The sequence below is a fragment of the Mus caroli genome, chromosome 3 (genome assembly GCF_900094665.2).
Source record: "Mus caroli chromosome 3, CAROLI_EIJ_v1.1, whole genome shotgun sequence".
NCBI lineage: Eukaryota > Metazoa > Chordata > Mammalia > Rodentia > Muridae > Mus > Mus caroli.
Window position 1 is genome coordinate 79174330 of NC_034572.1, and position 12901 is coordinate 79187230.

A 12901-nucleotide genomic window follows, 5' to 3' on the forward strand; every position below is an offset into this window, starting at 1 on the left:
CTGGGGGACCATCCCCTAATCAGCCACCAAACGCAGACACTATTGCATATGCCAGCAAGATTTTGCTGAAAGGACCCTGATATAGCTGTCTCCTGTGAGGCTTTGCCAGTGCCTGGCAAATACAGAAGTGGATGCTCACAGTCATCTGTAGGATGGAACACAGGGCCCCCAACATAGGAGCTAGAGAAAGTACCCAAGAGCTGAAGGGGTCTGCAACCCTATAGGTGGAACACCAATGTGAACTAACCAGTACCCCCAGAGCTTGTGACTCTAGCTGCATATGTAGCAAAAGATGGCCTAATTGGCCATCATTGGGAAGAGAGGACCCTTGGTCTTGCAAACTTTATAAACCTCAGTACAGGGGAACGCCAGGGCCAAGTAGTGGGAGTGGGTGGTTAGGGGAGCAGGGCCAGGGGGATGGTATAGGGGACTTTTGGGATAGCATTTGAAATGTAAATGAAGAAAATGTCCAATAAAAAATAAGAAAAAAGAGAGAGAGATGTAGATTGTAGGCATCAAAGCTAGAGAGGTAGATCCCTTTGAAATTCGAGTCTTGACATGAAGCTACAGGCTTTGGAGTTTGACACACAGGGCTTTAGTATTACTTTGGTCCAGTTTTTCTCCACAATCTCCCCCCTTTTTTTTAACCCCCCTTTAATGACAATGTGTATTCAGTGGCATTGTATGTTGGAAATACGTATTTTTTCTTGTTTTAAATTCAGGGTCAGAGAGTGAACTGTGGTAGTTTGAATGAGAATTCATAGACGTAGATTTGTGAACACTTTGTTGCCAGTTGGTGCCACTGTTTAGGAAGGTGATGCAGCTTTGCTGTAGAAGGAACATCCCTGGAGGCAGGCTTTGAGATTGCATAACCTCACCCAACTTCCATATGCTTCCTGCTTGTCATTAAACGTGAGATTTCTCAGCTCCCTGTTCTAGCTATCTGCTGCCATACTATCTTTGACACTTTGTAGATCAATAAACCTTAAATGAACTCTTTTTTTTTATATAAGTTTTATTGGCCATGGAGTTTTATCATAGCAGCGGCAGCAATAACAACAAGAAACTAAAACATTAGTCTCACTTTGACTCTTATTTCATTCTGACACTCAAAATTAGAAAGTCAAGATTTTTCTTATTCATACATAAGTTGCTATGATTTTTTAAATTTCATAGCCTCTCTGGTCACATTAGATGAAATATACTCAAGTTTCCTCAAGTGCACTGATCATTTCTCTGTATCCTTCACCCTGGGTGAGGCCACTCAAGTTATTTTACCTTTACTTTTTGCAGTTCTATAATTTCTAATTAATAATATCTCTTTGTTGGATTTTGGGACATATTTGTAATTACTTGTTAAAATATTTGTGGAACAAGACTTAAACTGCTTATAGTTATCTTCAGCCTATGATTAATCTCATGCAAGCTTCTGATAATGCTGTATGTATCCAGTACACCTGTAAAAAAAAGAATCTGCTTCTTCATATCTTTGGCAAAACTTGGCAAGTTGTTAGTGAATTTGTTTTTATACAGCTACCCTGTTAATTACTGTGATGAACACCTGATCAAAGCAATTAAAGGAAGGGTTTGTTTTACAGACTGAGAGTCAGTCAGTCATGTCTGGGGAGGCATGGAGGCCAGAGAGCGAGGCTTTTGGTCGCAGTGTATTCACATTCAAAAAGCAGAGTGCTATAAATGCTTGCGTCAGCTTGCTCTCCCCATTTAGTCTGTCTAGGACTCCAGTGCCCATGGAGTAGCACAGCTCACTCATATTGAGAGTGTGGGTCTCCCACATCCATTAACCTTATCTAAACAATTGCCCAGTGATTCTAGATCTTGCCAATTTGACAATATTAACTATCGCAGGCGGTTTTTATAGAATACTGCAGCTTTGTTTCCCTGATAAACAGTGGTGCAGAGGCTGATGATATTAACTTCTTGACTGAACTTACTCCAGGCTGTATCGAATCTTAGAGAGACTTCGCCCTTCCTAGCATATATTCTTTGGAAGCTTTTCATAATTGGCATTATTTTGTCCATCCTGATAGTTTTGCTTACTTTTATTCTTTGTAATGTCTTTAATTTATACGTGGGATTTTTCTTTTGTATAACTTATCTAATTAAAGTATTCATCTTGTAGGTATAACAAAATAGTAACATAGAAAGTTGTATTTTCATTTTGGAACGAAAATACAAATGAAGAGCCTGATGATACTCCTTTGTCTCTGTAATGTTTTCTTGAGATACTTTTCAGTTGTTTGATTCTAGGCTGTAGTTTCTGAATTTTTGAATTTACGCTTGGAAACCTGGTAAAAATTCTGGGGTTCTGCATACGTCTGTCTTGTTGGATTGTCTAACTTGGTCTTCTTTGTTCTGTGAGGTTATGGACAGGTTTGTTTAGCGTCGGCAGTCTGTCTTGTGAATACATACGCCTTAGTGAGAAGTGTCATGGTGAATGAGGGTCTTTGCCTCCTTAAATCCTGGCTGCCTTCCATGTTAGTGTTGGATGATGTGACACAAATACCCAATCTCATCAGTTCATACAGCTCAGCTCACCTATTTGTTTCACTTGGCCCAGGCGTTTTTTTGTTGGTTTGGTTTGGTTTGGTTTTGCCAGTGGCTAGACAGTATATCATGGTGGAAGTTCATGGAGAAGAAACTGTTCCTATCAGGGTGCTGCGTGCTGTGGGAATTATGAGAGAGTAAAGTCTAAAATCTCAGTATCCAATTAAAGACACTCCTGTTGTCCTGATGTCTACTAGGTCCACACTCTTAAGAGTTCATACCTTCCAGGACTGTCCTGGACTAAGACAAAAGTCATCAGCACATGCCCCTCTGGGGATATTTACCCAAACAGTGGTGCCCTTCCACTACCGCTCACCACTTCAGCTTTAACGTTGAATTATTAATTGCTTTAGTTGGTTGGCCAGTAAATCCTCTGTTACCAGAGGTGCTGCTTTCTTTCACTTGTTGAAGTGAAATAATATTGATACCTCACTGTGTGTGAAGCAAGAACAAGGGATTAAATATTCCTTTCTCTTCAAAAGAACAAAATATACTACCATTGAACCCCAAGTAGCCATTTGTTATTAGATGTATACATATATTTATTTGACAATATTCATCTCTTACAGGTTACTTAGCCAAACAATGAAGGATCATTTAGTAAGAGTAGCAAATGAAGCCGAATTTATCCTGAGCAGGCAGAGAGCAGAGGATGTTCACAGACATGCAGAATTTGAGGTAAGATACTGCTATGTGTTTGTTTACATACTCTGTTTAGATGGTAATTATCTGCTTAAGCAGAATGGTAGTATAATCTAAAGAAGCATGCTGTTAGTCTTCAAAATCTAGTTTATGAGAATCAAGGAGGATTCTGGGAAAGCTGTCCTGGTTCAGCACCAGTTCACCCTGACATTTGATGACTGCATCTTTGGTGTATTGTTGACCTGCTTTTGATAATGGAATGGGGCTGTAATCTGGTGGTTTCAAATAAAGAGAATTAGTAAAGGACGTAGTCCTCTTTGGCAAGTTTCTTGTTGTGGTTGTATGTGTTTGATGGTTTTGAGAGTTTTCAGTTTTCGACTTGGCAGCCCGGGCTGTTGCCTGTTGAGTCTTCCTGCTATACCTGCATCTCTCATTCTGTGGCCCATGAGGGACCATGTTTTGTCTGACTCATCCTGTAACCAATGCTTAATTTAGTAGTTCCTCCTGGACATCTGCAACAAACGTGACTTCAGAAAGGGAATGACTGGTGTCATGGCTCTCTAAATGACTAAAATGGACGAAATAAAAAAAATTGACGAGAACATTTGTTAAAAATTGAAGATATTTAAAAGTATTTAAAAATTAAAGATATTTAATTGAAGATATTTAAAAGACATCTAACTGCTACTTTCTATTATGTAAAGATAGATAAGCTCAAATGCTTTTCTTTTTCTTTATAAAAGATGAAAACCATCACAGCAGAGCAGTGGGTATAGTTTAAAGGTTATCCAGAGTTTGGCTTTTAGTAACTTTCTGAACTTTTTGCTACTAATTACTAACTACTAACTACTTTTTTCTTACAGAGATTCTGTTGTATATTTGGTTACAGAGCCTGTAATAGTAAAGAGGCTGATATGTTTTACCTATTATCAATAATGTCTGAGGAGTGCATCCCTTTAGTTCTTTGCTTTTTTTGATTTCAGTGAAATCTTTCCCTTTTGTATTGATGTTCCATTAAAGTCATAGATCATCAGTAGGTACACATTTCAACTTTGTTTTAAAGAGTTTTTGAAGCTGTAGACAGGAAGTGTATTAAAAATTATGTCATGTTCAACATTGGACATTATCTTATAAATAGGGTATATGTATGAAAGTATACATTTCAATACTAAGTTTTACTAAAAATTTGTTGTTTCTGCAGTTTCAGTTTGCATAAATTATATACATCTGTAATCCAGATGTAATAAAAATTATCCCTTAATGATTTTATTTTTCAGAGCCAATTTAAGTTAAAATTTGTTTCAGTAAGAGGTTCATGATGTTCTTTTAAACAATACTGCTTTGAATTTCATTTATTATGCTCTAGAACTCACTTCTTATTAACTTCAGCAGATCTACATATTGTGTGGTAAATTTATTTGCTTGAATTAATAAACTCATAATTCCTTTTAAGTGAAATACTTATATTAGAAATACTTCACTAACTCTGTGTGTATGTATTGTGGGTATATCTACCCTTGCGTGTCCATTTTTCATAAGGCTCAGATGTCGATGTCGGTGTCTTCCTTGATTGCATTCTATCCTAGCTTTGAAGCAAGAGTCTCTCATTGAGCCCTGGAGCTGCTCAATTCAACCAAGCTGCTTGCAGAATGAGTTCTGGGGATCTGCTCTGCTGCCTCTTTCCCCACTTCCAGAAGTGTTGGTGCAATAGAGCTATTATATATTGCTGCACAAAGCTTTAAGTGGGTCCTTTAAATCCAATCTCAGGTCTTTGCCTATTGACCCATACCTCTAACTCCAGCTACATTTTCTAACAGGACCTAGAGCATATTTATTTAGCCAAACATACTATATTGTATTTATGTTTAATGACAATTTAAAGATGAATATTAATATTTTTATGTTTCAACTTTGCATGTACATTTCAACATATTAGAATATTAACACATCTTGTTTGTTTGCTTAAATATATTTTTAAATATGGTGTTATTGGACAGCCACTATTTTTATGCAGGCTTTTTCTGATCAAATATTATCCATGCGTTCTAGAAGTCTGGGTTTATAACTATACTAGGTACTAAAATTTTCTTCATACTTTTATATAACTTCCTCTATGCTTTGTAAATTATGTTTTGCAGTGAGCTTCTCTGCATGATTTCTTTTCAGTAATTAAATTAGCATTTTCAGGTGCTGAAAACTTGTTGGCCTTTTCCGTTCATTGTGTTTCCTCATGCGTAAAATGTGAGACACCCACATATTTTTAATTCTTTCAGAGTACTATTTTATAGCCTGGGTTTGTCAGCTATATAGTGAGAATGGTTTATTTCCCTATTCTATATTAAATAATAATATAAAATATTAATCTTATATGTCAATTTAAGTATGGATCTTATGTCAGATAAGTAAATATCCAAAATGACATTTTATAGTAATTTATAAGGGGTTGAAGATTATTTTTTCCTCTTAGGCAATCTGACTAGGTTATTAAAGATAGAAGATTCCAGACTCCTGGATTGTCTCTTTGTAGATGTAAGAACAATAAAACTATAATATTTTGAAGCCATGTAATTTTGGATAATTGCCAGTATATTAATGAATCTTACTATAATAGGCATTAACAATTTTCAATAGAATGAATAAATCTTACATCTAATTTTCTATTTTACTTTATTTGGAAAACATAAGTGAATTATATTTAAATGAGGACTGATTTTTATTACAACTTTTCTAGAAAGTGTTGATAACACAGAGCTTGCACTTGTTTTCAACGGAGATCATGTATTCCCTTCTTCATTACTGCAGAAAATACTTTTCCTAGGTAATGTAGTTCTTTGGGATAAACTATGATCATTTAGCTATGTATGTCTTTAGATGTTTTGTGGGAACATTCTTTGTAAAAAAAAAAAAAAAGCAACACAAAAGCCAACACGTAATCTTTACTTATGGATTTTTTTTTTGGATACTGTAAGCTAATTAATATTTTATGTTCTTAATTGAGATTCTGATCTGACCAATGGATTTGTGTTGTGTTGTTGATTGCATACTTTAAGCAATTTAATTAAAAACTTCAAATCTGATTTGCCACTTCAGTCTTTGTATTGTGTTTAGGTGTTGGTTTACAGATCTACTACAGTGCAATACAGTCTGTATATGTGTATAGTCCTTATAATTTACTGACATTGTAACAGGAGGCGAAGTGATAGCATCTTCATTGGAATATGCTTTTCATTCAGCTTCTAATCTTTTTTTTTTTTTTCAGTTTTTTGAGATATGGTTTCTCTGGATATTTAGCCCTGGCTGTCCTGGATCTCACTCTGTAGACCAGGCTGGCCTCGAACTTAGAAATCCACTTGCCTCTGCCTCCCAAGTGCTGGGATCAAAGGCGTGCCCCACTACTGCCCAGTACCTTCTAATCGTTTGTTGCCTGTTGTTTTGATCAGCTTATTAGCCCATGCAAAATAATGCCAGAGCCTGACCAATACAGATGTGGATGCAGTCAGCCAACCATTGGACTGAGTGCAGACACCCCAATGGAGGAGTTAGGGGAATGACTGAAGGAACTGAAGGGGTTTGCAACCCCATAGGAAGAACAACAATATCAACCACCAGATCCCCCAGAGCTCCCAGGGACTAAACCAGCAACCGAAGAGTACACATGGGTGGACCCATGGCTCCAGCTGGATATGTAGTAGAGGATTGCCTTATCTCCCATCAGTGGAAGGGGAGCCCCTTGGTCCTGTGGAGGCTTGATGACCCAGAGTAGGGGATGAGGTGGGAGTGGGTGGGTGGGTGAGAAAGCACCCTCATAGAAGCAGGGGCTGGGGGAAGGGGATGGGAGTTTGTGGAGGGGAAATTGGGAAGTGGGATAACATTTGAAATGTAAATAAATAAAATAACCAATAAAAAAAGTTTGTTAATTGATAACATGACCCATTCTTAGGGAATTCTATCAGATTTAAGATTATGGAATAGATTTTGTGTTTAGTAGTTGCTTCATTGGTATTTATAAAATAATAAGTAATATTTGTTCTGTTTATGAGCACATGACTCTTATGTGGCTGACTTCCACATCTTAGTTTGACATTTGAATTTAGTAAAAAAAATGATTATTTCTTCCTTGTTTTAATATTGCAAGTTCTTATAATTGATTTGTGTGTGGGAAATCATATGAAAGTGATTTAAGAGTACAGGAAATGTCTGAACTGTTGAAAGTTCCCTATGTGACTATAAAAGTTTTCATCTGATTTAAATCATTAAATCAGTGGGAAAGAAACTTTATTTCGGATTTTGACAGACAATATTTCTGTTCTTTCAGCATGACTCTTCTTCATCCCCTTCGTTGTAGTTCATACTCTTCTGAGCTTCCGTGGGCAGACAGGGTCTTGTCTGTGGCTTGCATTAGTTACCTGCACACTTTCATCTCCTTGGGAGTTCTTTCATCCCTAGGGTAGTGGTTTCCACATGTCAGCTACATGGTGCAGCTAGGAAGGCGCTGGTGAGTCAGGCATCTTTGCTTTTACTAACACCTTCCTCTGGTCACCTATCATACATAGGAAAAGGCAGGATGGGAGGTTTTTTTCAATAGAGATGCAATGCTTTGGCTCTGAACTTTAGGAAATAGCTTGAGGTACAGTGCTATGTACTAATTCAGCTGTATGTAATACTTTGCAATTATCCTGGGAAATTATTATTTGGTCAGAAGAAGCAAGTTTGACTCTGTGTTTTGTTTGGCTTTATCCATCAGAGGCTGAAAAAAGGAGATAAAGGTCAGCCTAACCCCCTTTTATTCTCCGAAATTTGGGCTAAGTTTTAGTTTTAAATATGTATTTTCTTATCAATAACAAGAGAATATTTTCTCTGTAAGCATGTGATATGATGACATTTGTGGAAGCAAGCCAATGCAGCATTTGCCTTTTAATTTGTCTAGACATTGTTAAAAGTTACTACTTGTCATGATGCCTTTTTTTTTTTTTTTTTTTTTTGACATTGACAAGGGAATGATTTAATACAGGAAGCATAGCATCTCTGAGTGGATGTTTTTCTTTTTTCTTTTTTTTTTTAATTTTTAAAATTATTTTCTTCATTTACATTTCAAATGCTATCCCCTTTCCTAGTTTCCTTCTTATGATAAATTAATTTATTTTGTGTGTCTGAGTGTGTGAGGGTCACATTATCATGGTGCATATGTAATATGTAAGTATCAGAGGACAACCATTGGGTGTTTTCCTCTTCACTGTGCAGGTTCTAGCGATTGAATTCATGCCATCAGACTTGGTGACAAACATCTTTAACCTCTGAGCTATCTTGTCCACCCAAGAAGAGATTTTAAAAACACAGTCCCAACAGTTCATTAACAACTTTATCCTCAGTGAATTAATGGGTGACAGTTTTTAAATTTAGAGATTATTCAGAAGTTAATGCCACAAGGAATAAAATATCAAGTAAGAACTCAGCAGAGGGTCTGGGGAGGCTCCTGCACAAACGGGTACTTGAGATATGATCCCTACCACTCATATATAAAACCTGGCTGGTGGCTCTGTGGTGAGTTTCAGTAATACTGATGCCGAAAAGGCAGAGATAGGCAGACTTCAGAACTCACTGGCCAGATAGCATAGCAGAACTGTGGGAAGTTCTCAGTTCATTGAGAAATTGTGTCAGGAACAATTAAGGAAGACATGCAAAGTTAACCTCTGGCTTCCATATGAAAGTAGGTGCATGTACATGCATACACAGATGAATATATATATACATATATACATATTCATCTGTGTATGCATGGATGTATATACATATAACACACACACAACAATAGATCTTGTAGTTGATAATTTACATCCAACTACAGAAGAAAGTTAAACAGGTTACAAAAATGTCTTAACATATGTATGCCTGTGGGTACTCATACTGTTTAAGAGTTAGAACAGTATATGTAACATACATCTTTTAAAGCAAGGATATGATTGACATTGAACAAAATAGTTACAGAGTATTTTTGTGTGATAATGTCAGTTGACTAGCGTTTGGTAGGTCTATAAGAGAGAATGTTGGCCAAATTCAACCAAAATCTATTACTGGAAATGGTATCTGTTTGTCCTGGTGAGCAATTTATTGTTAAAATTAATTTATTTTTATATATCCTTAAGAAAACAGAATTATTTAATGGATTGCAATCTTGGCTTTTCTGGTTACAATTTCCTTAACAAGTAGTGAAATAATGACTCTAGTGGTCACCATTTCTATCACTGCCTCTTAAGTCATGTGAGTGCATAGTATTTGTTTATCAAAATTGAACTCACTGTATGTGGCATAAAAGTAGCGTATTCATGTATTTTAATCCACAGACAAGACAAGGGATATATATTAAATTTAGAATGTATCTGTGGGGATAGCTAATTTAATCTTATTAGTACATATTACCTCACTTGCTTATCACTGTTTTGCAGTGAAAACACTGACATTCTATTTTCTTAGTATTCTAGTAATGCAATATATTATAGTGTTGTTCATCTCGTTGTAAAATTATCCTTTTAATTTTGTTTTTCTTAAATAACTCAATTTGAAGTTCAAATTCTTAGGTATATTGGAATGTTTAAAAGTATTTAAATGATGTTGTAGGTAAGCCATCAAGATATAACTTCTGGGGGTCTGCAACCCTATAGATGGAACAACAATATGAACTAACCAGTACCCCCCAGAGCTCGTGTCTCTAGCTGCATATGTAGCAGAAGATGGCCTAATTGGCCATCATTGGGAAGAGAGGACCCTTGGTATTGCAAACTTTATATGCCCCAGTACAGGGGAAAGCCAGGGCCAAGAAGTGGGAGTGGCTGGGTAGGGGAAACAGGGCAGGGGGAGGGTATAGGGAACTTTCCGGATAGCATTTGAAATGTATATAAAGAAAATATCTAAAAAAAAAAAAAAAAAAAAGATATAGCTTCTGGGCTGTCTTCAATTTGTACCTTATGTCAATTCTCTGCCTATGGTGATGCACCACTGTATACCGGTGGTTGTACACTTCAGTCTCTTTCCCAGGCCGGTCAGGCCTGCTATCTACTGTAGACCTTACTTCCTGTGCCCCTGTTTTCAGTGTTATTTGTTACACTTTACAAATAATGCTTTGGCACTGTGATGGTCTAATGTTGCAGTAAATCTCCCCCAAGTATGCCCCTGGCAATGAAAACACAACACAGTTAATATGACTACACGCGGTGCGCCTAGATTGGGCAGATCTACACTACCATCTTCCACATCTATGAGACCTCTTTAGAACTTGCCGTTTCTCCAGGCCATGTGCTTCTGCTCTGCTTTTCTTCTTCTTCTTCCTCCTCCTCAGCGACCTCTCCCTCTTCCATTTTCTCTTTGCAGGTTTACAGAAAAATCACCTGAGTGCTGACTCATTCCTCGTTCACAACCCCTCACAGGAGAACAGAATTAACATTAAAAAAATTAGCCCCAGGGCTATCCACAACAGTCTAACTATAATTATTTCAACAAAAACATTTCCATCCATCCACCCGTCCGTCCGTCCATCCATCCATTTATTTATTTATTTATTTATTTATTTATTTATTTATTTATTTATTTATTTAATTTATTTGAAACAAGGTCTCACTATGTAGTGCTGGTCCTCCTGGAACTCATTCTGTAGACCAGACTGTTTTGAACTCACAGAGATCCACTTGCCTCTGCCTCCTGAGTGCTGGGATTAAAGGAATGTGCCACTGTGCCCAGCTTATTCTGGGTAGACTTTTAAAGTGCTACGCATAACTACTAATTTCTTACTGTATTGAAGGGAATGCTTTTTTTTTAAACCAAATTTGATACTTTTCTTTGATATATCCAAGAATGCTGTTTTTAAATGCAATTCTTAAAAGTTGCATTTTGTTTAAAAACTTAAACTCCTTGCATAGACTTTTCTGTATTGCTGTGTTCACTATGCTTTGTATGCGTGGCAGCTGTGTTTTAAGCATAGAAGGGCCTGTTTGTGCAAGCAAATATGTCATCATTGATATCTCTCTTTATATTCTCAAATGAATACCAGTGTTATGTCACAGACTCACAACTAAGGATTCCACATTTTTATTGCACATTGTTTTGGTTCTTTCCATGACCCTGGGGTTGAGCTGAGCTCCTTGTCCTGCTTAGGCAAGTGTCTTCCTATTGCACTTCTCCTTCTCCATTGCAAGGTATATTTGTGTGATAGCTACTTGGAAAATATTTAGTCCTCAATTAAAGGAAACTGGAGACTTAGTTTGAAATACAATATCCTCCAGCCATTTGAGCTGGATCATTGAACTAAGCAGAGACTTAAAATGAAGCTAACGAAGGATGGTCTCTTTTTCTTCTAATTAATGAGTCTGCACTTTCTCTCAACATATTGGTACAAGAGGATAGATTGGTATAGAGGGAAGCATTCATTTTTCAATGCCTAGTTTGGACTCAAAGTAATTCACAGGGATGTAGTATATTTAGAATAATTGAAAAAGGTACGATTAGGTAGATCATTTTTACTTGTGTTTAATACTGTAATTAAGAGCTGGACTAAAATACTGTTCTTGTAAGAAGGGAATAATCTTAAGTCTTTTTTAAAAATGATTTTAAGATAACCAGTACTTTTAACTAGCATTTTTCAAGACCTGTTCTGCTATTGGCACACATTTTTCGTCTCAACCTCCCAGAATTTTATTTCTAACTTGTACTGCTCTCGACAGCTTGAGACCTGTATGCACAGAGTGCCTCTCTTTGTCTGCACCTGAAGTGTCTGGATAGCATGTCCATGTTGGGGTTCTTCTGCAACTGCCTTCCCCTGCCATCTGTTGTCTGCTTTCTCCCTGCCGAACAGAGGCCTTCCACCGCTTGTTTACACATGTTAGCCATCACTAGGTTTCTTTTACTTCACTTCCTTCAAATGGTTTTGATTTTGCATCCAAATATGTGTTTTGCATACTGCCTTTTTGTAACTTTAACCCCTACATAAATGGTCCAAATCCCCTGAAATAACTTTGTATTTGGTTTGTTTTTTTTTCTTCGTCATTGTGTCACTGCTTTTATGTAAAAAGTCAGAACAGTCATTATGGACCTTAGGTTCTGCAGACCTTTCATGGACCAGCCTATTCCTTTTCTGTGTTCTTAGTTCCTGCTCTTGACTCCCACCCACCCTGGCCAGCACCTGTGAGCCCCCCCCCCCGTCTTTGTCCAGCACCTATCTCTTCATCCTCCAGTCACAGACCTTGTTCATCTCTTCTCTCCTCTCATCTTTGTTCTTTTCCCTTTGCTAATTTTACATGAAAACCTTCTTTGCTGTGTCTTCTCTACCTCTATCAACCAATCTCCCAAGTATAAACCAAGCTTGTAATGTCTTATATTACAAACTCATGCAGTCATTTGCAACACCTTGCTTACTTACCTATTTGTTTCCATCTTGATTGTGTGCTTTATGAGAATAAGAACTCTGCTGCATGTCTATAGTGACAAAACATTGCTTTTCATGTTAAGCACTCAGCAAATAATTGTTTAATAAATGATTACACTTATGGAAACTCTGTATTGTATCTCCTAGATATAACCAGTTTGTTTTGTTCAGTATAAAAACCCAAAAGTCTGTGAGCATCCACTTCTGTGTTTGCCAGGCCCTGGCACACAGGGCCCCCAATGGAGGAGCTAGAGAAAGTACCCAAGGAGCTAAAGGGATCTG

General features: G+C 37.1%; 1 protein-coding gene across 3 annotated transcripts in view; it reads left to right on the forward strand.

Moving 5' to 3' along the window:
* Positions 1 to 12901, forward strand: part of Lrba (LPS responsive beige-like anchor protein) — a 591176-nt gene that overhangs the window by 189831 nt on the left and 388444 nt on the right. For all 3 annotated transcript variants that reach the window (XM_029475138.1, XM_021158804.2, XM_021158805.2), the window contains exon 36: positions 3135 to 3243. In XM_029475138.1, the coding sequence (XP_029330998.1) occupies positions 3135 to 3243 (109 nt within the window). The remainder of the gene's footprint in view (positions 1 to 3134; positions 3244 to 12901) is intronic.